Below are 24,613 nucleotides of genomic sequence, written 5' to 3'. Positions count from 1 at the left end.
GGGTACACAAAACTATCAGAAAATGACAACAATGTAGCAAAGACAAACGTGCTCCCAGTGATGTCTCTAGATTGTGGTTATGAATTGTTTCTTGAGGTTTTGTCAACCTCAAAAAGAACTTGCTGTGTCATCCACTGTGCAGTACCCCCTTCCCTGGCACCCTGCCTTTTCCTCAGCGACAAACTGCAGGTGGTTGAACTACAAGACTTGATCGGACTCTTCCAACAAGAGGTTCCTGGCCTTGTTCTCTGCCCACTTTCAAGAGCCTCTTGCTCCACCCCCACTCAGATTTCCCCTGAGGTCTCAAAGGTGTCAGCCCATCACAGCACCAATGCCCAATGCAAAGAACACATGATTTATTAAAGACAACTTGTCATCAACAGCATTGATTCAAGGAATAAAACAGATGAAAAAACAAAAGCAGACTTCCATTCTGACCCTGGAGTGAGACCTGCAGAATTCTTACAGCCCAATCTCTAAGTGTCCAAAGTCCTGGGGGCAGCTCCCAACCAGGAAGCCCTGGGCATGCTGGCTCTCAAGGCACCTCCCTTGAGAATCTGGGGAGGGGAAATCACCAAGGGCCTGTCCCTTCCTCAGGCAGTATCCCACCGGGGAGCGCCGTGTAATCTGGACATGGTCCCTGTGCTCCCGATCCTCATCCCAAGGTCAAGGAAAGAGCACTGGACCTAAGTCTGCCACTGAGGCAAATCAGACGCAGTGACTCAAGTAGTATGGCCCCAGGAGGGTAGGTGGGGGACAGGCAAGAGGGAATGCATCAGGTGTCCTGAGCAGGCTGCTGGGCCCCAGGCTGTGGCCCAAGCCTCAGGCTGTGAAGGGCTCAAAGTTGGGACTGAACCACCAGCTGACCAGTTCTGGGAAGAGGCTGAGCCAGGCTGGTGGGAAGCAGGGTCTCTGTGCCATGCTGGGGTCTTGCAGTCTGGAGACGACACCCACCCTGTTGTATCCCTTACACTCAGTTGCAGTACAGAGCTCAGAGCCCTCCCAGCCAGAACCGGCTGGAAAACCAGGAAGGTCCCACAGACAGGTGGAGAGGATGCTGACTCTGACCTTGGAAGGTCAGGAAGACCTCCAACTGCTTGTATACTTTCCCAGCCCCACCCTTCATCCCCAAACCAAGCACTTGCCAGTCTGCAATAAATAACTAGGAGTCTGAATAAATACAGTAAAAAAATCTCCCAAGTACTGTATGTTGGGAGGGGTGGCGGCAAAAAGGCAAGTGCGTAAAGTCCCAGCAGCATCCAAGGTACAGCCTGGTACAGGAGCCACTTGGGGACAGCTCCTCCTGGGCCCCACAGCCGGGCCCGGGAAGGCAGCACAAAGTCCTGGCTGCCAGACTCGGGAAGGCTTTGGGGACAAAAGGGCCACTGCTGGCCAGTCTGAGGCGGAGGCCGCTTGCTGTATCGCCCAGCCTTCCAGATCCAAACCACCTGTCTCCTCACAGGAGGGCGGGCCTCGGTCAGAACGTGCCCACTCCTCCCACAGCCCCGCGGCAAGAGTAGCCAGCTGCTCCTGCTCCGAGTGTCCCTGCCCCAGATCCTGGGAACAGCCCAAGCAGGTGACCAGGGAAGGGCCAGCACCTCCTTCAGCCTGCCTGGGGGAGACATGGCTCTCCTGGCACCGAGAGGATCCAGGGCCTTTAAGCTCAGCTACACCTGGCCCAGGGAGACTCCCATTGGTCCCACTTGCCCTTTATGGGACTCACTGCCCTGGGCTAGGACCTGGGAGCCACAAGAATGACGACTCTTCTGACACACTTGGATCCCAACCCCTGGTACACTATCGCTTTCAGGTCCTTTTCCTCTGGGAGAGAAGGGCCTTTTGGGGGAAATCTCTGGAAGCCCCAGCTCTCCCTCTTCTCCTTCCTCCATCCCCTGGGCAGAAAGGAGGGTAAGGGGCCCAAAGCCTTGCAGGCCATCATTTCTCAGCAGCTTTTGGTTTCCAACATTTCTGTTGGGAGTCAATTCAGGACCCTGTGCTGAGGCACTGTGGACTCCCTCCCCGTCTGTGCGACCTGGGGGCCCAGGGCTGGGAATGTGAACAGGGTGCAAAGGCCAAGGTTGACCCCCAGGGATTTTGCTGAGCCAGACTCCTCATTCTGTTTCTGGGGTTCGTGGAGGGGAGGAGGGGAAAGAGCTGGGGATAAGGCACCCCAAGAGAGAAGGGCAGAGGAAGAACAACAGAGGGGCAGACAGAGCGAGAGTGAGTCACACATCCCCTCTGTGAAAGACGCAGAGGGAGAAGGGGAGGAGAAAGAGCCCTCGAGGGACCAAAGACACCCCACCCCCGTCATATACACATGGACACACACACACACACACACCACACAGGAGCAGCAGACACCCGGGAGATGAAGAGACACACACACGCCCACCCAGGACTACAGACAGAAACACACACTCGCGGGGAGAGGGACAGAGAGTTTGACCTGGGCCTGGCAGCTTCTTAGCTCCTTCACAGTGTCACCTTCCCCATGGAGAAGCCTAAGCACCAACCCCCAGAAGAAGTGGTTTCTGGCTCATTTGCCAAGCACCTCCCGAGACCAGAGCCCAGAAGACCAGAGCAGGAGAACAGGAAGGGAGCAGCCGAGCAGAGGCAGGGAAGGACCCTTGCCGGCCCCCAGTGCCCCCAGCCCCGGAAAGCCACCCCATGAGCTCCAGCCTTGCTCGGCAGCCTGGGCAAAAGGTCCCCAGGATGAAGAGCAGGGAGAGAGCTAGGGCTGCATGGATAGGAAGGAACATGGCACAGTGTGCCCCCAGCGGGAGCGGCCGAGGGGGAGGGAGCCGGGTGAGGAGGCCTGGAGTGGGCCAATCCTGCAGTTTCCCCTCAGGCTGGCTGGGATCCCACAGGCTTCTGCGTGTCCCAGAAGCCAGGGCACAGGGGTCGGTGTCTTCTCTCCCAAACCTGGGCCTCTTGCCAGGAGGCTACTTGGAGTCTTGGAGTTCCTTGGCTTTCTGAAGGATCTGGCAGACATCTGTGATGGGGTAATCCTGGGCAGGGGAAAGGTCAACAACATGCCTCTTAAGTCAGCTCACCTTTCACCACTACATGCCCTTCCTTCCCACTGGGCCCTGTCACCATGCTGGGCCCCGGGCCAGAGGGACAGGGGCCACAGGCCAAAGACACCTGCATGTCGCCCAAACCTTTGCTAACACTACACCCGCTGCAGCACTAGCTTACCCGACCCAATCAGCACCGACCAGTGCCACAGCCCCTTCCTTAGGACTCGGGCCACCCTCCCTCCCCTCCCTCCTGCCATCGAATCCCAAGCACCATTCATCCCGAGCACCATTCATCCCGAGCCTGGTCGTGGACCAGATGCTGCTCATGCATTAGCTCAGTGGGTCACCTCATCAGTCTGGTTAGAAAGTTACTGTGACTGTGTCCATTTTACAGACCTGGTCAAATTACTGAAAACCAACCCCAGGCCAGGCACTGGAGACACTGAGGCCTGGAGAGGTGATCGCTTGGCTCGGGTCACATGACTACCACAGCAGAACAAAGATGTGAACCCAGAGCTGTTTACTCTTGAGCCTACGTTCTGAACCACTGCGCCCCAACCTCCTCCCCCAGGTCTCAGCGCTTTCACCAACAAGCACCACAATGTACCGGGCGCCGCCGGGCCCCGGGTAAGATGATCTCAGGTAGAACATTTGGGTCAGGGACGCCAAGTCATTCACTCAAGGCAACACCACTCAAGTGGCAGGACCAGAATTCAAACCCAGATCCTAACCCAGATCTGCCTCAGGAGTCTGGACTCCTCTGCCCTGTTCCTGACCCCAGCCTGAAACTGCGGCTGGCAGCGGTGGGTGCTTGGTAAGTACCTGCCTCACGACCAGAGCCTGAGCTGGGCCCCCCGAACCCCATTACCTGCAGGAGCCGCATGTTTACGGTGAAGTCCCCTTCCAGCAGCTGCTCCCGGATCAGTCTAGGGAAAACAAGCAGAGGAGCGCCTGGGCGGCTCAGTTAAGCGACAGACTCTTGATTTCAGCTCAGGTCGTAATCTCACCGTTGGTGAGATCAGGCCCTGAGTCAGGCTCTGCGCTCACAGCACAGAGCCTGCTTGGGATTCTCCCTCTCTCCCTCTCTGCCCCTCACCTGTCATGCACATACATGCTCGCTCTCGCTCTCAAAATAAATAAACTTTAAAAAAAAAAAAAAAAAAGAACACAGCAGCAAAGCGCTAGAGCCCTGGGCCACGGAGCACAGGCCCAGCAGGCCCCTTCCTGCTCCCGCCTTACCAACCGCAGTTTGACACCCGCCCGAGAAATCCAGAGGCTCACTCCCCACGAGCAGCCCCGGCCCTCTGCTCGCGGTCTACTCACATGAGCATGGCACAGCACACCAGGAGGAGGAAGTCGAAGCGGTTGTCGTCGGCGAAGAGGGAGTCCCAGATACGGATGACGTCAGGCAGCAAGAACTCCTGGGACAGCAGCAGTGTCAGCCAGCGGAAGGCAAAGAACTGGGGCTTGATGTTCTGCTCTTGCTGGGGAGACAAGGCGTGGGCATGGCGGTCAGCCGCCGTGCAGTGTCATGTGGCCTATCAGACTGGCCGCGCGTCCGCGCCGGGCATGCTGTGGGTGGGGGGGGTACGGCACTGGGGCCGCCCGGAGAGCCGCGCTCGACCAGAGGGACGGCTGCTGTTGTGGCTGGCCGGTGCTGTCAGATCTTCGATTTTTCAAGAGGAGCCAGAAATCCGTGCCTTTATGTAAGCTCTCTAGATTTACAAATGGCTCAGATTCTTTTAAAATGCAGTATGGGGGCGCCTGGGTGGCTCAGTCGGTTGCGCGTCCGACTTCAGCTCAGGTCATGATCTCACAGCTTGTGAGTTCAAGCTCCGCGCCAGGCTCTGTGCTGACAGCTCGGAGCCTGGAGCCTGCTTCGGATTCTGTGCCTCCCTCTCTCTGCCCCAACCCACTTGCATTCTGTCTCTGTCTCTCTCAAAAATAAATAATAAAAAAAATTTTTTTTTTAAATGCAGTATGGATTATAACCCTGGATTTATGGACAGACAGACAATTATGAGGCACTTATGATAAGCCCAGCCTTGTGATTCACATGTGAAGTATATTATTTCATTTATTTACTCTCCCTACAACACCTTGTAAGACAATTACTCCCCATAGAGATGAGCCGTCTGGTCAGCCAGTGAGTATTACTAACTGAAAAACCATGTTACAAAATAACAAAAACATAATTCCAAATCTGTTTAAAGGGATCTGTTTATATGTATTTTCTTGTTCACAGAATTGTTTTTATACAGTTTCTTTTCACAAAACTGTTTACTGAAATAAATAGGGAATGACACTCCAAGAACTTTTTAGATCATTTTTAATTTTTAAAAATGAAGTTCAGGGGCGCCTGGGTGGTTCAGTCAGTTAAGCGTCCCACTTCGTCTCAGGTCATGATCTCACGGTTCGTGAGATCTCACGTCCCACATACAGCTCTGTGCTGACGGGTCAGAGCCTGAAGCCTGCTTCGGATTCTGTATCTCCCTCTCTCTCTGCCCCTCCCCTGCTCACATTCTGTCTCTCTCTCAAAAATAAACATTAAAAAAAAATTTTTTTTTAATGTTTTATTTATTTTTGAGACAGAGAGAGACAGAGCATGAATGGGGGAGGGTCAGAGAGAAAAGGAGACACAGAATCTGAAGCAGGCTCCAGGCTCTGAGCGGTCAGCACAGAGCCCGACGCGGGGCTCGAACTCACGGACCGTGAGATCATGACCTGAGCCGAAGTTGGACGCTTAACCGACTGAGCCACCCAGGCACCCCCCCAAAAAAAAAAAAAATTTTTTTTTAAATGAAGTTCAGAGGCGCCTGGGTGGCTCAGTCAGTTGAGCGTCCCATTTCGACTCAGGTCATGATCTCGCGGTCCGTGGGTTTGAGCCCCACATCAGGCTCGCTGCTGTCAGCACAGAGCCTGCTTCGGATCCTCTGTCTCCCTCTCTCTCTCTGCCCTCTCCCCCCCACTTGTGTTTTCCCTCTCAAAAATAAATGAACGTCTTAAAAATAAATAAATAAAAATAAAAATGAAGCTTGCACTTTGTTTCTCAGAGGACTGCTACCAAGCTAAAGTCATCCAGTCTACAGTGAACACACTGCATCATGCCTGGCCCACGACAGGCACCCTATCAACTTCCTCTTCGTGCCCAGCCTGCTAGGCTCCCACGTCAACTGCCGCCTCGGTCTCCCGGTCGGGCCCCAGCTTTCAGGCCAGCACTCCCCAGCAGGAGCAGCCACTCTCCATTCCCGGACTCAAGCCAGAACTTGCCCCGGGCCTGGGGTGCTGAGGAGGCCTGCTATCTGTGCCCCTTCCCGTCCGTCTGCCTTGGCCCCGTGGTCCTCACCAGTTTCAGGTAGAGTTCCATGTCTTTATCCTTCAAGGTGGAGTACACCTTTTCCATCTTGTAGGTGATGCCACACTGTGAGTCGTCCAGGCTCTTGATGAAGTTGTCCCGGATCTCAGCCATGAGGTTGGTGAAGCAGAAAAAGGTGTCCGCCTCGGCGTGCTCTGGCGATGGGTGGGGGAAGGGGGGGCAGCTGCAAGGGAACTGATGCCCTCCCGCGTCGCACCCCACCTCTCCCGTGCACGACGTCTCCCCCTTTGCCTCTGAGCTCCTCCGGGCTGCCCACCCTCCTGGTCCGGCCCGGGCCCTCCTCTATCCTTGACCATGCTCCGCCCCCAGACTAAGGACTCCACATCTTTCTTCTCACACCTTCGGGCAACACTGTGCATTTCACTTAGTAACTGATTACATGCTCTTCTGAGGACACTTTTCAAACCATTTACTTGAAGCCTTGTCAGTCATTCAGCTTCCGGAATGTACCGGTCATCTCCTTTATCAGAACTTCCGTTACCCGCGCTGAAAGCTCAACACACTCCCCACATCCTAGAAGGCCTGAACTGGAAAGGACCTCAGAGATGATCCAGGCTAACCTCTCACCTCTGACAGAGGGAAGAAGAGGCCCAGAAGTGGGGCGCGAGTCGCAGTGCCTCATGAGGCCCATTAGCTAGGCTTTCCTGGGCCCCTCTCTCTAGGGAGCCGCATGAGGGATGCGGGCAGCCAAGAGGCCTTTTACCTTTCCACTCGCTGTTGGGGTCAGTGGCAAAGGTATAGTAGAGGGGCCCCACGATCTCGTTCATGCCCTGCACGTAAGCGATGCCAGGATTGAGCTTGGCATAGATGAACAGGATGCGCTCCACCACCTCCCAGTGGGCCTCACAGCCGTTGGGCAGCACCTCATACTCGTTCAGGGAAGAGGGCGTGGAGTTCTTGTGTGGGGAGCACATCTGGGGAAAGAGGGGAGGAGCCGGTAAGGCGGCGACGGTAGAGATAACGCGTTCCCGCCAGAAATGTTTGCCGTTCAGGCAAGACTCAACTTCCAGCTTATGGGGAATACACAGAACAGCGGAACGCATCCAACGCCACAGGGAGAAACAGGCAGACAAACCCAGAATGTGGGGTATTCCACAAGGCAGCGGGGCCAAAGCCCAATTTATGGTGCTAAAAACCAGAACAGAGCTTACCTCTGAGGTGAGGGGTACTAACTGGGAAGGGGCGTGAAGGAACTTTCTGGATGATGGAAACGTTCAGTGTCTTGACTGGGCGTATATGTAACTAAAAGTTCATCTAGTTGCGTACTTGAGATCTGTGCATTTTACTACATGTAAGTTATTCTTTACTTTTTAAAAAACCTGTAAATGTGTCAAAAACAGACAACTGGCCAAGATCCTTCAAAAAGTCAAATGCTGTGGGGGAGGGGGGGCGGAAGTGGAGGCCTCCCTGAGATCAAGAGACTAATGAAATATAACATCTCAATCTCACACATACACCTTAATGGGTCTTGGATGCAAAGTCAAATAACTAAAATATTCTTGGCACAACTGAGGACACCGGATCACAGGCTGGAAGTTGGGTGTTACTGTGGAATTATTGTTAATCTTCGTATGTGAGAATGGTGACAAAGGAGGATGTTCTCCTTCCCAGGAGACGCCCACAAGAGTACTCACGGATGAAGGGTCGGGGCGTGTGCAACTTACTCTCTCTATATATAATACACCCACAAATATGGCAGAACATTCACAACTGTTGAATCTAGGTGGAAAGTATACAGTTGGGAATCGTACTCTTCTTTCAACTTTTGCGAACATTTCACATTTTTCATTAAGAAAAAGTTGGGAGATAAACAGAAGAGGGATCCTCCTGCGACAGAGCAGAGGTCTCCAACAGCGGTGCTGGCAGGAGCCCCCAGGGGCGCCGCAAAGATCCAGGTGCCAGGGGTTCCCTGTGTGAGAAAGCTGCAGGCAAACGCAGGCAGGGCCAGCGTATGAAGCCATCTGGGAAGCACAGGATCCTGAAGACAAAGTCCCTCCCCCATCATACACACACGTGCAAACATATACACGTGTGTACATGTGCGCTCACACGCACACATCGCTAACATTCACTGACAGCTTTCCATGGGCAAGACCGTGCTCTGCAAGCATTCCTCCATGAAGTCCTCTGAACAATCTAGAATACCTGCTCAACATCATTTTGAAGACGAGGAAACTGAGGCTCAGAAATGTTAGGTCACTCACCAAAGTCTCGCACTATGTGGTGACAGTAGGACTTGAGCCCAGACTGGCTGACTCCATAGCCCGCAGCCCAGGCCTCAGTGAAATGCCTTGCAGCCTTCCCAAAATCTGCAGAGCCGTGACCTCATTTCAACCTCCTGGTGATTCAAAAGCCAGCATGGTGGAAATGATCCTGCCCAGTTTACAGGGGAGAAGGTGGAGGCCCAGGAAGGTGAGGCTGGTGTTACTTCCCCCGAAGTCAAACAGATGTTCAACTTGAACTAAATGGCCCAACCGCAGGTCCCGAGGTCTAGGGATGCAGCTTCTGGTCAGGTTCTCTGCCACCAGGACCAGATCAAGACCTAAAATGGGGAAGAGCTCCGCTCTCAGACCCCAATTACTGCAGTGAAATGAGTGAAGCCAGGTCCGCACCTTGCCCTGTAGCCAGGACATCAGCGGCAAGTAGGGTCGCCCACGTGGCCAGCCAAGCATTCTGCACCCCCTGGCACATGTCACTCTGTCCCGGGCACATGGGCCCCTGGGATCAGCTGTTAACTGCCCGTGTCACCCCTGCAGCAGAAAATGGCTGCTATCCGAGAGACACAGAGATGTGATCATTCTGAGGGAAGAAAGCTTCTGCAGTATTATATGTCACGAGTCTGTTGGAGGTTACAGAGAAGGATTTTCCTACTGTTGGAGAACAATGAAAAGTTTTGAGGAAAAAGCGGGAGTTCCATGTACTCAAACATAGGTGTAAATTCAGGAAGAAGGTAATACGCTTCATTTGGCTACAGGCTGCTTCTCAGAGTTACAGGAATCTGCTAGAAGACTGGAGTTCAAATGCTCCGTGTGACTTGGCCAGCACAAGCCCTAGCAATTCTAGTTCCTGATCTCTCAAGTCTACCCACATTTCACCCCGGCCCCCATCTGCCTGTGCCTGGACAGTGCGGCCGCCTCCCATCCTCCATTCCTGCCCTTCCAACACCCCCACGGCAACTGCCCACGGCAATCCTTCACAAAAGCAGACCGGAATCACGTCCCTGCATTGCTCAGAAGTCCCTAGGTGGCCTCACGGCCGCTGACCTTGCCAGCATCCTCTGGCGGTGCCCCCCTCTTGCCTGGCTGGACTCTGCTATTCCCTGAACACACCACACTCACTCCTGCCTGAGGCCTCCACTATGCCCTCCTCCCCACCTGGAACACACTTTCCTGCTAATTCCTGGCCTCTTAGCTGAAATGTCACCTCCTCGGGGAAGTCTTCCGGGACACCAAAGCCAGGTCAACTCCTCACTGCCTCACTGCTCCCACACGTTCTCATCAGTGTGTAATCGCTTTTTCAAGAGCCATCTCCCCTGCTGCTCCTTCAGCACACGGGAGGACCCTCCCCCGGCCCCCACACCCCCAGACTTTGATAGCTGACTTGCAGAAGAGCCCCAGAGGTAGACCTGGCAGGACCAAGGTCGCTTTGGGTAGCTGTCAGGGCAGATGGCCGGTGGCCAGTGCTCCGAGGGAAGCAGGAAGGAAAAGGCTGTCACGGGGCGTCCCTGGGGCCCCCGGGCTGGCTCTCACATTTGTGACTCCGCTCCGGTTCCGGGCCACTGTCTGCGATTTCAGCGTCGTCTGTTCCACCCGTTTACGAAGGGTCTCAAACTCATTCTGGGGGTCCAGGATAAGGAGGCAGGGGTACTCGGTGGCTCTCTGGAAGAAAGATATATCTGGGCACAACCTCCTGTCAAGAGGGAACAGGAGAGAGCACTGTTACTCAGGATGAAAGTTTGGAGCATTTCATCAGCACTCTGTTGCCGGGTGCTCCACTATTCCAAAAGGCATTTTTTGTGTTTTTTAAAAAATTAGTAACATTTGGGGCGCCCGGGTGGCTCAGGTGGTTAAGCATGTGACTTCAGCTCAGCTCAGGTCATGATCTCACCATCGGTGAGTTCGAGGCCTGCATCGGGCTCTCTGCTGTCAGAGCAGAGCCCACTTTAGATTCTCTGTCTTCCTCTCTCTCTGCCCCTCCCCTGCCCTCTCTCTCTCTCTCAAGAATAAAAAAATAAATTTTAAAAAATTAGTAACATTTTTGGGGGAGGGGGAGACATAGAAAGCAAGCAGGGGAGGTGTAGAGAGAGAGAGAGGGAGGCAGAGAATCTAAAGCAGGCTCCACACCATCAGCACAGAGCCCAATGCAGGGCTTGAACTCATGAACTGCAAGATCATGACCTGAGCCAAAATCAAGAATCGAACACAACTGACTGAGCCACCCACACGCCCCTGTAACATTTTACTTTTAAGAATTTAGTTGTTTTGTTTTTTTTTTAACATTTATTCATTTTTGAGACAGAGAGAAACAGAGTGCAGCCGGGGGAGGGACAGAGAGAGAGGGAGACACAGAATCCGAAGCAGGTTCCAGGCTCTGAGCCATCAGCACAGAGCCCGACGTGGGGCTTGAACCCACGAACCACGAGATCACGACCTGACCCAAAACCAAGAGTCAGATGTTTAACTGACTGAGCCATCCATGTGTCCCTAATATACCCACATTCTGATTTGTATTTCCATATAGGTACACACACATATAAAATTTTTAAGTGTCCTTATGGTCTTATAATCCAACTCTCCTCTTTAACCACAACCATCTTTCCATGTCAAAAATATTTATCTAAAAAAAAAAATTATCTAATACATATAGGGTGTTCAGTGCAGTGTGGTTTAAAATGGTTATGTTGAGGGGCGCCTGGGTGGCGCAGTCGGTTAAGCGTCCGACTTCAGCCAGGTCACGATCTCGCGGTCCGTGAGTTCGAGCCCCGCGTCAGGCTCTGGGCTGATGGCTCGGAGCCTGGGGCCTGTTTCCGATTCTGTGTCTCCCTCTCTCTCTGCCCCTCCCCTGTTCATGCTCTGTCTCTCTCTGTCCCAAAAATAAAAAATAAAAAAAAAAAAAAATGTTGAAAAAAAAATTTAAAAAAAATAAAATAAAATGGTTATGTTGATAAACTAACTTAAATAAAATGGTTATGCTGCACATTGTGTAATAGGATCGTATACAGCTGACACAGGAAGATGTCCAGGACAGAGGGAGAGGAAAACTCAAGGTGGGAGACAGTCTCTACGATGCGATCACATAGGTTTGGTTTCGTTTCATTTCCAGTTTTACTGAGATATAATGGACCCACATCGCTGCGTCACTTCAACAGGTAAAGTTTTTCTCGTGCACGTTACTGCAGCACAGGCACGCTTTCCAGACTTCTTACACCCAGCACGTTGCAAACTTGCCCCCCCAAAAACACTGAATGACATGCTACAATCGCTACCAGTGTGAGACAGAACCTGTTTCTCTAGAACCGGGTTCAAGACATGGTTCTTGACGCAAACTGTTAAGACACCTCGTGCACAGAGGCCGCCCCAACTCCACCCTGAGAATGCAGGAGGCGAGACCCTCTTTTGCATCCTGGCTGAGCCACGCTGGGCTGGGTGTCCACCTGAGGCCATCTGAAGATGGGGCCGGACAAGCTGAGCACGGACAGAGGAGCAGCGCCCAGGGCCACGAGGGCCCAGAAACACGGCCGGCACCCGGTGAAAGCGGAACTGAAACCCGGCAAACTGACTGCAGATCTCCAGCTCCAACCACTCAGCCCCACTGCAGGGAGGCCTCCCTTCCAGCTCCTCACACAGCCTTGTGGGAGATCCCACCCACTGCCAGACTCGCCAACCCCACAGGAAGCAGGAGCGTGTTTCCACGTCTCTCTGCCAAGCGGAAAAGCACGCCCAGGCACACACTGAGGCTCACAAGTTTTCAAAAACCACTCATCTGATCCTGTCACTCCTATGCTCAAAACCTCTGCATGACTGCCCCATGCCCTTGGGATCAAGTCCAAGGTCCAACCCCCGCCTCCTTCCAGTGTGGCTTCCACCACTGCTCCTCGAACATGCCTCCATGCACTTTCAGGGCCTTCCTGCAGGCAGCTCCCCACCACCACGGTCTTTCCCTCCCTCTTCCCCCAAGGCCTCTGACTCCTGAGACCTCAGCCGAGGCCTCCCCCCAACCCTTAAAGCACCCTGAACTCTTCCCTCAGGGCACTGACCACACATGCTAATTACACGGAAGACCCATCTTGCTGAAGGACTATCTAACCATCCTCCCCACCGGGTTCTAAGCTCCTTAAGAAGGGGACCACGTCTGTCAATTCCATGCTCAACCCTGAGCTCGGCACTGAGCTCGCCATAGAGTGGGATCTCAGTATCTGTCGCAGGAAGGATCCAATGAACCCATAAACACCTGCGGCACGACAGAAACTAAGGCAGGGAGAAAGGAGAGCCAGGCACTCGACTCGGTCACTGGCCCCGTTCATAGGCTGACATCACTGGTACTTGGACCCACCTACCAGACCAGCCTCCAGCCGTTCCTCAAACACCCGCCTGTGGGTGTGGGCTGCAAAGGGAAAGGACAGGACTGGGAAACCCCCCAGAAGTCCCACGGGCCAACTCCTGACCCCCAGTCCCCTGCTTACCGGACGTCTTTGTCGATTTGCAGCAGCACCTCGTTGTCCTTGAAGTATGTGTTCCAGCGGCTGTCGGGGTTGGGGTTGAGTGGCTGAGGGGAGAGGATGAGCTGCTCTGTCCCAGGTCCAGCCAGGGCCCCAGGGGGCAGATTCCAGTCTGGGGGGGGCCTGAGCAGAGGCCCAGCGGGGGCTCTGAGACAGCCTGTGAGCTACTTGGGGAGCCTCCGACATCACGTTCTGCTCTGAGGACACCCCTGCTGGGCAGGGACCACCCTTTCTGTCTCAAATGCCACATATACCAGGTGCTCACTAAATGCTTGTTGAATGAACGCATGTTGTATTATCAGGTCTCTTCGAATCTAATTCACCTTGCTCGGAATCGTCAAGTCTAAACGTTGGAGGACGGGCCTGGGTCCATCCATCTCCACTTTCTGCACAAGGGGAGGGGCTCAGTATCTGAGGAGAGCATGAGGCTCCCTCCAGGCCACAGAAAGACCATTTATTCTCACTCCTGCCCTGCTCTCTCTTCAATTATAAAATCACAGAAATTTCCCCAGGGAACAGAGGCGAGGAGGAAAGGAGACACAGCACACACAGAGGACTTGGCTCAGTTCTACACACACACTAAGACCCCAATTCATGGCCTACGTTCCTGACCAGGCCCAGCGCCTGGGAAGGAGAAGGGAGAGACGACGGCCTCCAGGGGCTGAGCGGCCCAACACAGAGAGGAGGTACTGGATGGTCCAGAGGGGACCCAGACTGGCCACATCTGTCCTCTGGGGCAGACGGAACTTCTGGCTCCAAAGCCTGCATCCCTCCCTACTCTGTAGCCTTGGCCCCTGCTGAGACCCTTACTCACATGGTCCTCAAAGGTCACATCCTCCCTGGACACACCCATGTTGGCCTTGGCAATGCCAGGTTGGATAATCATTTCCCTCAGGAACTGAGAATACAGCTCCCTGCAGGAGAGAAGGGGAGAGAGGATGATCCCAAGGGTCTCGTTCAGGGAGCCTGGACCAGAGAAGCAGCAACAGGAGGCAAGGCAGGCCCAGCACCACCTGCTGTCTGATAGGAAAGCCCTCCCGTCACCCCCCTTTCTCGTGGTCTCACCTCTGCTTGGCCAGAATGGAGGTCCATGAGGCTCTCTCCAAGGGGAGGTAGTTCAAGAGAATCTGCACAGAGGGAGAGGAACAAAGCTCTGTCGACTCCTGGGCCCAACCCCAGACAGTAGGTGGAGGCCGACAGGCCTCAAGGAAAATGTCTAATAAAGGCCAGAAGACCAGATGGGCTGAAACCCACGCGTGCAGGTGTGGGCTGGGGGTAGCCTCCCCTTTCCTCTCCACTTTATCCCAAACCCACCCTTTCCTCTGCTTATCCTCACAGAGACCCTCACAAAGGATAAGGAAACCTGGAGCTCAAGAGGCTGGAAACCAAGACATTGGGTTTCTGCTCCCACCTCGGCTAATAGCTTTGGGCAAAGCATGGCCTCTTTCTGTCCCATTAAGCATCACTTCTACTGCCCTGTGCGGACCAGGAAGCAGAGAGCTTCACTGCCACTACTACGTGTTCCTGCCCCAAGGGAATCCTGGAGGGGATGCCAAGAGGAAAAGAAACCCAGAACTTCCCAGAAAAGTCTCCTCGGACAAGCAAGGAAAGGCGCAGAAGAAGGGGAAGGGGCCAGGGCGGGGGCAGGCCATGCAGGAACCCAAGGACATTTGGCAGAGCAGGCACCCCACCCCAGGCACACCCACCTTCCAGCAGAGGCACCGAAGTCCGCCCTCACAGGGGATGCCTGTGGACACAGCAGGCAAGAGTCACGCCCCAGGCCAGAGCCCCCAGACCCCCCCAGCCCTCCACCTCAGAGCCAGTGGGCAAGGAATGGAGTGCAAGAAATACTTCCTCAAGAATCATCTCCTGTCAGAAAAATCATTGGACTACAGGCTAATCCTGTGTATTTCTCTCCATGACCCCTGCCCCCACCCCAGAGCTCCCTCTGTGGGGAATGTTCTTTTGAGGATAACGCCTTCTCATCCTTGGTATTTCTTCCTCAGAGCAGCACTTACCCACCACCACCATCTCTGCCCAGTTGGAGTCAGGTCTCTCATTATAAACAATAATGGCTCCATGAATTGTCCTTCATAGCATCCAGCCCAGTTAGGACTGTATAACATGGTTTGCGGATTTATTTAACCTCTGTAACACCGACAGCTGGGTGAGCCCCCGAAAGAGAAGAACCAAATCTGCCTTATATTCCCAGCCCCTAGCGTGGGGCACAGCACACAGCAGGGACACTGTAAATATTTGCGGAATATAAACTAAGCTATAAATGCTAAGCACTCTGTGCCTTATGGACATTACTTCACTTGACCCTCATTACAACCCTAGTAAGTAGAGAAGATTAGCACTGTCATCCTCACCTTCCAGATAAAGAAACCTATCCGTACTGACAGAGCAATCGGGGACTCCAACACAGGTCTGTCTGTCTTAACTTTACAGCCCAAACTCAACGCACAATGGCTTCCCCGAGGCCTGGTAGATTCTTCAGCTCAGTACACACCCCATGACCCCTCAAGATCTTCAGGGTTTATTTATTTTTTTTTTTTAATTTTTTTTTCAACGTTTATTTATTTTTGGGACAGAGAGAGACAGAGCATGAACGGGGGAGGGGCAGAGAGAGAGGGAGACACAGAATCGGAAACAGGCTCCAGGCTCTGAGCCATCAGCCCAGAGCCTGACGCGGGGCTCGAACTCACAGACCGCGAGATCGTGACCTGGCTGAAGTCGGACGCTTAACCGACTGCGCCACCCAGGCGCCCCAAGATCTTCAGGGTTTAAATATCATTCTTGAACAAAAGACAAACGTCTCCTGCGATATTGTCAGGAGCCTCACTAAAGCAGCTGCTGCTACGGTACCCCTAATACCGTGAGTGGGAGCTGATGCCCACCTTCCTCAGAATCTGCATGGGGACAAGAAAAGCAACTACAAGAACTCCTTGCTGACCAAGTCACAAGGGCAGAGCAGTAACAAGAATCCACACAGAACACCTTAGGATATTTTAAAAGATAAGCAAAAATCTCTGTGCTGGAAGGTTAACCATGCCAGGGAGGGCAAAGTCAAACACTGCTGGGGTTCCTTAAAGTCAGGGTCTCAAGGCTAGAATTTTACCGTTAACCAAAGTTCACCATTGCCTGAGTCAGCTGTAATCCCCAAGCCTGGGAGAGAATCAGGAACTGCTCTGCAGCTAACCAAATTCTACAACACAGGAAGTTTGCTGAGGAGTGAGGCAGACCCCGAAGCGGCTCGAGTCTCTTCCCCACTCCAGGCTCCCGCATTCGATCCTCTCCAGTAACCCTCAGCCAGCAGCAAGCACCGCTTACACCCCAGGAAGCATCCTAAGGCCGAGGCTTGCTCTTGGCGGTCAGGGCAGTCAGGGGTGGCTGAGAGTCCCAGAATCAGCAGAAGGCCCCACGAGGCAGGCTGGCCGCCCTAGAACTGACCAGGTGTGGCCCTGGGCACCTTCCCCTCCATCCTAACCACAATGCTGCTCTAAGGAAACCCTGAACGTGGAGAGCTGCTGCTTACCACTAAAACTGAGTTCCCGAAGCTTTTCCAAAGCGATCGTGGGCTCCTTCAGGACATCCTGGAAATCTGCAATCCTAGAAGTCGGATAGGAAGGCAAATGAAGCACATCCAAACCCCAGAGTGACAGACTTAGTGATCACTTCTGAAGCCCAGAGCTCTCATATCACCAGTCTTCAACCAGTTCCTCCCACCCCTTCAGGACATAAAGACAGCAAAGCTCAGCCTAGGTCCTGGCCAAAGGCACCTTAGGGGAACTACAGAATTACAGATCACTTCTTCCTCCAAACCCAGGAACATAGAGATATTCCTCTAGAGGTTCTCAAGCAAACACCATGAAATTAGACACATTTCTAACATTTAGTGAGCTGGCATTTATTGGGCACTTCCTGCTGGCCAGGCCCAGCCCATAGTGCCACTAGGAACCAGGAGTAATGTGATCCCTAGACAACGGACCTATGTAACCTGCACGCAGCTCCCCAGGCTCAAAAATACAACCATTAGAAGACCTCTGGGCTAGACAGTAGGCAAGGACAAAAGGTTTAAAGAAGAAGCGAGTCCTGGAGAAAAACTGAAGACTTAACAAAATTTGGCCAGTGCTGTGGGATTGAGCTTGAGGGAAGGAAGACTGGAGAATCCAGGTTCTCCAGCATTCCATGTAAAAACCAGGCGAGGGGAACAGGAAGCATTTGGAGGGGACGGTACTGGGGCAGAGGATTAACAAGGGGGACAAAAACGGTGGGGAGGGGATGGGGAGCTGGAGAACGGGGCATCGAGGCCCTGGATGAGGAAGACACCAGGGGAAGGGGGAAACCCGGGGTCCAGGATGAGGGAGAGACATGGGGTGACACCGGGGAGCAGAAGAGGTGCCTCCGCTCCGGGCACCCTCAGGCCCACAAGCAATGAGGTTGGAAAGTGGGCGCCCGAGAGCCGCTACACTGGGCTCCCGCTTCCTGGCCGCACCTGCGTCCCGCCCTGCAAGGCAGAGGGGGCGGCCTGGCCAGGAGTGGTCCGCCTGGGTCGGCCCCGGTGGCCCTTACCTGCTCTTGTGCAGACTCGACATGGTGTTGACTTCCGGATCCCCCCTTTGCCCTCGCCGCCGCCGCCGCCGCCGCCCCCTAGGGACGCGGGGCTCTCTGCAAAGGCCTCCGGCCGGAAACGAAGCCGCGAATGCGCGCGTTCCGTTTCGCCCCGCCCCACCCGCTCGGCCCGGCTCCGCCCCACTCACGTGCCGCCCCTCCCCGCCACTGCCGAGGCGGGGCCACGGGGACGCCGGGAGCGCGGCCCCGCCCCCGTCTCCACCCGGCCCACGCGCGCACGAGACTGAGGACAAGCCTCTGCCCAGGTACACCGTTCCCTGTGTCTACTCTTTGCACTTCCCTGGGCTTCAGTTTATATCTATGCAGTTTACCTGTCACCTTGACCTCTTCCTTACCCGTTCCTCGACGGCAATAAACTGTTACGTAATTGTTTCAAGAATGTGGACCTTCCCAGCTCAACTATACAGGCCTCCCGGCGGGTCGTTTCATTACCAAATCCTCGACGCCTATGACAGCAGCGCCCGCACCAAACAGATGGCTCAGTGACTACGGTTCAGTAACTATCAGATGGAAGAGCCGGACTACAGTTCAGTGTTTCCTTGGCTTTTGGAGTTGACAAACATGAAATTTACTTTATGAGAACAATAGAAAAAGAAAGCCAAGGTTTCAGGATCCTTCTTAAGAGATGGTTGGCAGGCTTACAATGATTTTTTTCTACATACTCGTGTGCACAAGTGCATAATTGTCCTTATCTTTTAATTTATACACTGATGGGTGAAAACTTTGTCATTGGACTGGAAAGCCTCAAAACCTCCCCTTCCGCCCTCAAGACTTGTCTGTTCCATGAAGTAGGGACACAGGTATCTGTTCCTGTATTCCCTAATCCCATGATTTCTGCTCCCACTGCGTGTTAGGTACTGAGCTGTTTTTGTAGAATACCAAGGTTACATTCTTGTATGAAATACAAGAAATAAATAAATGCTCTCTTAATGGTACAATAGGAAAGGAATATTTTTCCAGATAAAAAGAATATCAGTCAGCCCTTTAAAACGTTGGTTAGGAGACAGAGAAAAATGCAAATGATATGTTAGGAAAAACACATTTGACTTATCATTTGAAAAAAAAAAGTTCTATTCTTTTTTTTTTTTTTTTTAATTTTTTTTTTTCAACGTTTATTTATTTTTTGGGACAGAGAGAGACAGAGCATGAACGGGGGAGGGGCAGAGAGAGAGGGAGACACAGAATCGGAAACAGGCTCCAGGCTCTGAGCCATCAGCCCAGAGCCTGACGCGGGGCTCGAACTCACGGACCGCGAGATCGTGACCTGGCTGAAGTCGGACGCTTAACCGACTGCGCCACCCAGGCGCCCCTATTCTTTTTTTTTAAACATCTCTTCACCTTTGAGAGACAGAGAGAGTGTGAGTCAAGGAGGGGTAGAGAGAGAATCTGAAGCAGGCTCCAGGCTCTGAGCTGTTAGCACAGAGCCAGAGCCCGACACCGGGCTCGAACCCACTAACTGTGAAATCATGACCTGAGCTAAAGTCAGACGCTTAACCAACTAAGTCACCCAGACACCCCTAAAGTTCTATTTCTATCTCACATCTGACAGAAAAATAAATTGTAGATTAATTAAAGCGCTGCAATAAGAAAATCTATGGGACTAGAAGAAATATATTTAAAAATTTTTAGGGGCACCTGGATGGCTCAGTCGGTTGGGCATCCAACTTCAGCTCAGGTCATGATCTCACGGTTCCTGAGTTCGAGCCCCGTGTCAGGCTTTGTGCTGACAGCTTGGAACCTGGAGACTGTTTCTGACTCTGTGTCTCCCTCTCTCTCTGCCCCTCCCCTGTTCACACTCTGTCTCTCATTCTCTTTGAAAATAAATAAACATTTTAAAAATTTTTAATAAAAAATAAATATTTTTATAATCTTGGAGAAGGAAAATACAAGGCCCAGAAGCCATGAAAGATAAGACAGATACATAATTACTTAAATTTTAAAATCCCTATATGGCAAAGTAAAAGGCAAGCATCAATAGGGGAAAACATATATACCCTCTGTGATAAAAGGCTAATCTTTCTAACATATACAGAGTTCTTAAACCAACAAGAAAAAACACCCCCCCACCTTGGAAAGGAAGTAGGCATTCATTCATTTGAGAAATTTATTGAGTGCCTACAATGTGCCAGTATTTTCTAGTATTCGGAATTTAGACATGGACAAAACAGACAAAAAAAAATCCCTGTCCTTAGGGTGCCTGGGTGGCTCAGTCAGTTAAGCATCTGACTCTTGGTTTCAGCTCAGGTCACCATCTCACAATTCGTGAGTTTGAGCCCAGAGTCAGGCTCTGCACTGACAACTCAGAGCCTACTTTGGGGATTCTCTGTCTCTCTCTGTCTCTGTCTCTGTCTCTCTCTCTCTCTCTCTCTCTCTCTCAATATAAATAAACTTAAAAACTCTCTGCCCTTGAAGCAGTGACATTGTAGTGAGACAGACACTTAAATAAGTAAATAAATAAGACAAATAAGTCAGATGGTGAACAGTCCCTGAAAAGAAAAATAAAGCAGAGATGGGTAGTGGAGGGGTGTTGCAATTTTAAATAGTGGAGTCTGGAAAGCTGCTCTTAGGTAACATCTAAAAAAATATATGTGGGGTGCCTGGGGGGCTCATCTGTTAAGTATCAAACTTCGGCTCAGGTCATGATCTCTCGGTCCATGAGTTCTAGCCCCGTGTCAGGCTCTATGCCGACAGCTCAGAGCCTGGAGCCTGCTTTATCTCCTTCTCTCTCTGCCCCTCCCTCCCCCCCCCAAAAGTAAATAAACATTAAAAAAATACAAATAAATACAAATAAACTAACATCTGAAGGAGGTAAGACAGTAAAGCTCATAAGCAGGCACTTCAAAGAAGAAATAACAATGTTTCACCAAAGCCTGAAATGCCATTAAATTGGGCTTATGCTCAGATGAGTATGATTTTGAACAACCATATTGCCTCTTGGGTGGGTAAAAGTAATCAGCATTTATTGTGCCCGCCATCACTAGGATGTGGAAAAACAGGCCCTCTCTCAAACAGCTTTAAAGTGAGTTAAACTGGTACAGCTCTTTCCCAGAGCACTTTGACAAGTACTAATGCAATTGGCCTTAATTTGTACTTTTTTAAACTTTTTATATTGAAATACTATAGGTTTGCAGGAGAGATAGTACAGAGAGATCCTTTGTATTCCTCACTCAGTTTCCCCACGGGTTTCATTTTTATACAATTTTACCAGCTTTGAGACATATTTGATGTTCCATAAGCTGCCCATATTTCAAGTGCTCCCTTTGGGGTGCCTGCAGGGTGGCTCTGTCGGTTAAGCGTCCGACTTTGGCTCAGGTCGTGATCTCACGGTTTGTGAGTTCAACTCCCGTGTCGGGCTCTGTGTTGACAGCTCGGAGCCTGGAGCCTGCTTCAGATTCTGTGTCTCCCTCTCTCTCTCTGCCCCTCCCCTCCCGCCTCTCTCTCTCTCTCTCTCTTTCTCTCTCTTTCTCTCTCAAAAATAAATAAACATTAAAAAAAAATTTCAAGTGCTCCCTTATGTAAGTTTAGACATATATATGTGTGTGTGTGTATATATATATATATATATATACACACACACACACATACATATAAATAATTGTGAAACTATCACCACAATTAAAATAATAACAAGCATATCCTTAAAATAATAACAAGCATATCCTTAAAATAATAAGCATATCCTTCGCCCTCAAAAGATTCTTCCTGCCCTTCTGTATCTTCTCCCTTCTTCCTCTTTTGGTACACTCTACCCTCCCCCCCCCCCAACCCACGCAACCACTGATCTGCTTTCTGTCACTATAAATTAGTTTGCACTTTCTAGAATTGTATATAAAAGGAAGCATATACTGTGTACTCATTTTTATCTGACTCCTGTCACTCAGCATAATTATTTTGAGATTCGTGCCTATTGTATGTAGCCTGTATCAGCACTCAATTGCTTTTTTTTAAGTTTATTCATTTATTTTTTTTCTTTTTTTTTCTTTTTTTTTTTATTTTTTTTTTCAACGTTTATTTTTTATTTTTGGGACAGAGAGAGACAGAGCATGAACGGGGGAGGGGCAGAGAGAGAGGGAGACACAGAATCGGAAACAGGCTCCAGGCTCCGAGCCATCAGCCCGGAGCCCGACGCGGGGCTCAAACTCACGGACCGCGAGATCGTGACCTGGCTGAAGTCGGACGCTTAACCGACTGCGCCACCCAGGCGCCCCAAGTTTATTCATTTATTTTTAAATGGTTTTTTTAAATTTTATATATTTATTTTGAGACAGAGAGAGTGAGTGAGCAGGGGAGGGGCAGAGAGGGAGAGAGAGAATCCCAAGCAGGTTCCACGCTGTCAGCATAGAGCCAGATGAGGGCCTTGAAGTCACGAACCATCAGATCATGACCTAAGCCGAAATCAAGAGTCAGACACTTACCAACTGACCACCCAGGCACCCTATCACTTGATTCCTTTTTATTGCTTTGTAGATTCCACTATATGACTACATCATAGTTTTTTTTTTTTTAATGTTTTATTTTTGAGAAAGAGAGAGAGAGCATGAGAGGGGGAGGGGCACAGAGAAGCAGGGTGCAGAGAGAGAAGGGAACAAAAGATGCGAAGCAGGCTCTACACTGGCAGCAGTGAGCCTGATGCGGGGCTCGAACTCACAAACCATGAGATGGTGACCTGAGCCAAAGTCAAACGCTCAACCAACTGAGCCACCTAGGCGCCCTGTGAATACACTATAGTTTACCCATTTCCTGTCGATGAGCATTTGGGTTGTCTCGATTTTTTGCCATTACAACTAAAGCTACTATGAACACTCATGTACAAGTCTTTATAAGGATATATGCTTTCAAAATGAAGTGCTGGGACCTCATCAAGATAAAAAGCTGCTCGGGGCGCCTGGGTGGCGCAGTCGGTTAAGCGTCCGACTTCAGCCAGGTCACGATCTCGCGGTCCGTGAGTTCGAGCCCCGCGTCAGGCTCTGGGCTGATGGCTCAGAGCCTGGAGCCTGTTTCCGATTCTGTGTCTCCCTCTCTCTCTGCCCCTCCCCCGCTCACACTCTGTCTCTCTGTCTCTCAAAAATAAATGAACATTAAAAAAAATTTTTTTTAAATTAAAAAAAAATTAAAAAAAAAAAGATAAAAAGCTACACAGCAGAGGAAACAATGAAACTAAGAGGCAACAGACAGAAAGGGAGAAGATATTTGCAAATGACATATCAGTTAAGGGGTTAGTTTCAAAAATCTATAAGGAATTTACCAAACTCAACACCCAAAAAACAAATAATCCAGTGGAGAAATGGGCAGAAGACATCAATAGACGCTTTTCCAAAGAAGACACCCAGATGGTAAACAGATACATGAAAAGATGCTCAAAATCGCTCATCATCAGGGGAATGCAAATGAAAACCACACTGAGATACCACCTCACACCGGTCAGAATTGCTAAAATTAAAAACTCAGGAAACAATAGATGTTGGCGAGGATGTGGAGAAACGGGAACCCTCTTGCACTGTTGGTGGGAATGCAAACTGGTGCAGCCGCTCTGGAAAATAGTGTGGAGGTTCCTCAAAAAATTAAAAATAGAACTACCCTACAACTCAGCAATAGCACTACTGGGAATTTATCCAAAGCGTACAGGAGTGCTGATTCATAGGGACACATGTACCCCCAATATGTATAGCAGTTCTATAAACAATAATCAAATTATGGAAAGAGCCCAAATGTCCGTCAACTAATGAATGGATAAAGAAGATTTGGTTTATATATACAATGGAATACTACTCGGCCAAGAAAAAGAATGAAATCTTGACATTTGCTACAACATGGATGGAACTGGAGGGTATTGTACTAAGTGAAATAAGTCAGTCAGAGAAAGACAAAAATCATATCATTTCACTCATACGTGAACTTTGAGAAACTTAACAGAAGACCATAGAGGAAGGGAAGGAAAAATAAGTTACAGAGAGGGAGGCAAACCACAAGAGACTTAAAAAAACATTTTTTTTAGGGGCGCCTGGGTGGCCCATTTGGTTAAGCATTTGACTTTGGCTCAGGTCATGATCTCGCAATCCATGGGTTCGAGCCCCTTATTGGGCTCTGTACTGACAGGTCAGAGCCTGGAGACTGCTTTGGATTCTGTGTCTCCCTCTCTGTCTGCCCCTCCCCTGCTTGCACTTTATCTGTCTCTCTCTCTCAAAAATAAATAAATATTAAGTGTTTCCCTCTCTGCCCCTCTCCTGCTTGCACAGTGTCTCTCTCAAAAATAAATACATATTAATTTTTTTTAATATTTATCTTTGAGAGAGACAGAACACAAGTGGGAGAGGGGCAGAGAGAGACACACACAGAATCTGCAGCAGGCTCCAGGCTGTATCAGCACAGAGCCTCATGCAGGGCTCAAACCTACAAACCATGGGATCGTGACCTGAGCCGAAGTCAGACACTTAACCAACTGAGCCACCCAGGTGCCCCAAGAGTCTTAACTCCAGAGAACAAACTGAAGGTTGATGGGGGTGAGAGAAGTAGGTGATGGGCCTTGAGGAGGGAACTTGTTGGGAATAGCACAGGGTGTTGTAAGTGATGAATCATGGGAATCTACTCCTGAAGCCAAGCCTATACTGTATGTTGGCTAACTTAATAAAGTTAAAAAAAAATAGGACATATGCTTTCTTTTTTCTTGGGATGGAATGGCTAGATGAATTTTTAAGAAATTGCCAAACCATTTTCCAACATGGTTGTGTCGTTTTATACCCACACCAGCAGTGTATGAGGGTCCCTGTTGCACCACATGCTCACCAACACTTAGTATGGTCAGTCTTTTTAATTTTGACATTCTAGTAGGTGGGCAGTGGTATCTTATTGTAATTTTTAAAAAGT

General features: G+C 50.9%; 1 protein-coding gene across 2 annotated transcripts; it reads right to left on the bottom strand.

The window, feature by feature from the left end:
* Positions 1 to 339: 339 nt before the first annotated feature.
* Positions 340 to 17,840, bottom strand: TBC1D13 (TBC1 domain family member 13). 2 transcript variants are annotated; one of them, XM_025912535.2, is made up of 12 exons: positions 17,690 to 17,840; positions 16,653 to 16,726; positions 14,821 to 14,861; positions 14,180 to 14,241; positions 13,929 to 14,028; positions 13,079 to 13,161; positions 10,146 to 10,305; positions 7,100 to 7,310; positions 6,367 to 6,530; positions 4,344 to 4,504; positions 3,889 to 3,946; positions 340 to 3,008 (listed from the first exon to the last, which is right to left on the bottom strand). In XM_025912535.2, the coding sequence occupies exons 1-12, from the start codon at positions 17,710 to 17,712 to the stop codon at positions 2,943 to 2,945; spliced, it is 1,203 nt and encodes a 400-aa protein (XP_025768320.1). In that variant the 5' UTR covers positions 17,713 to 17,840; the 3' UTR covers positions 340 to 2,942. The 2 variants fall into 2 exon arrangements, with proteins under 2 accessions (XP_025768320.1, XP_086540339.1); XM_086684213.1 differs by lacking the exons at positions 14,821 to 14,861; positions 17,690 to 17,840.
* Positions 17,841 to 24,613: the final 6,773 nt, after the last annotated feature.

This window comes from Puma concolor, chromosome D4, assembly GCF_028749965.1.
Source record: "Puma concolor isolate L17-30 chromosome D4, mPumCon1.1.hap2, whole genome shotgun sequence".
In the NCBI taxonomy this organism is placed as follows: Eukaryota; Metazoa; Chordata; class Mammalia; order Carnivora; family Felidae; genus Puma; species Puma concolor.
Note: the sequence above shows the minus strand (reverse complement) of the source record. Positions and strands in the feature narration are given on the sequence as shown.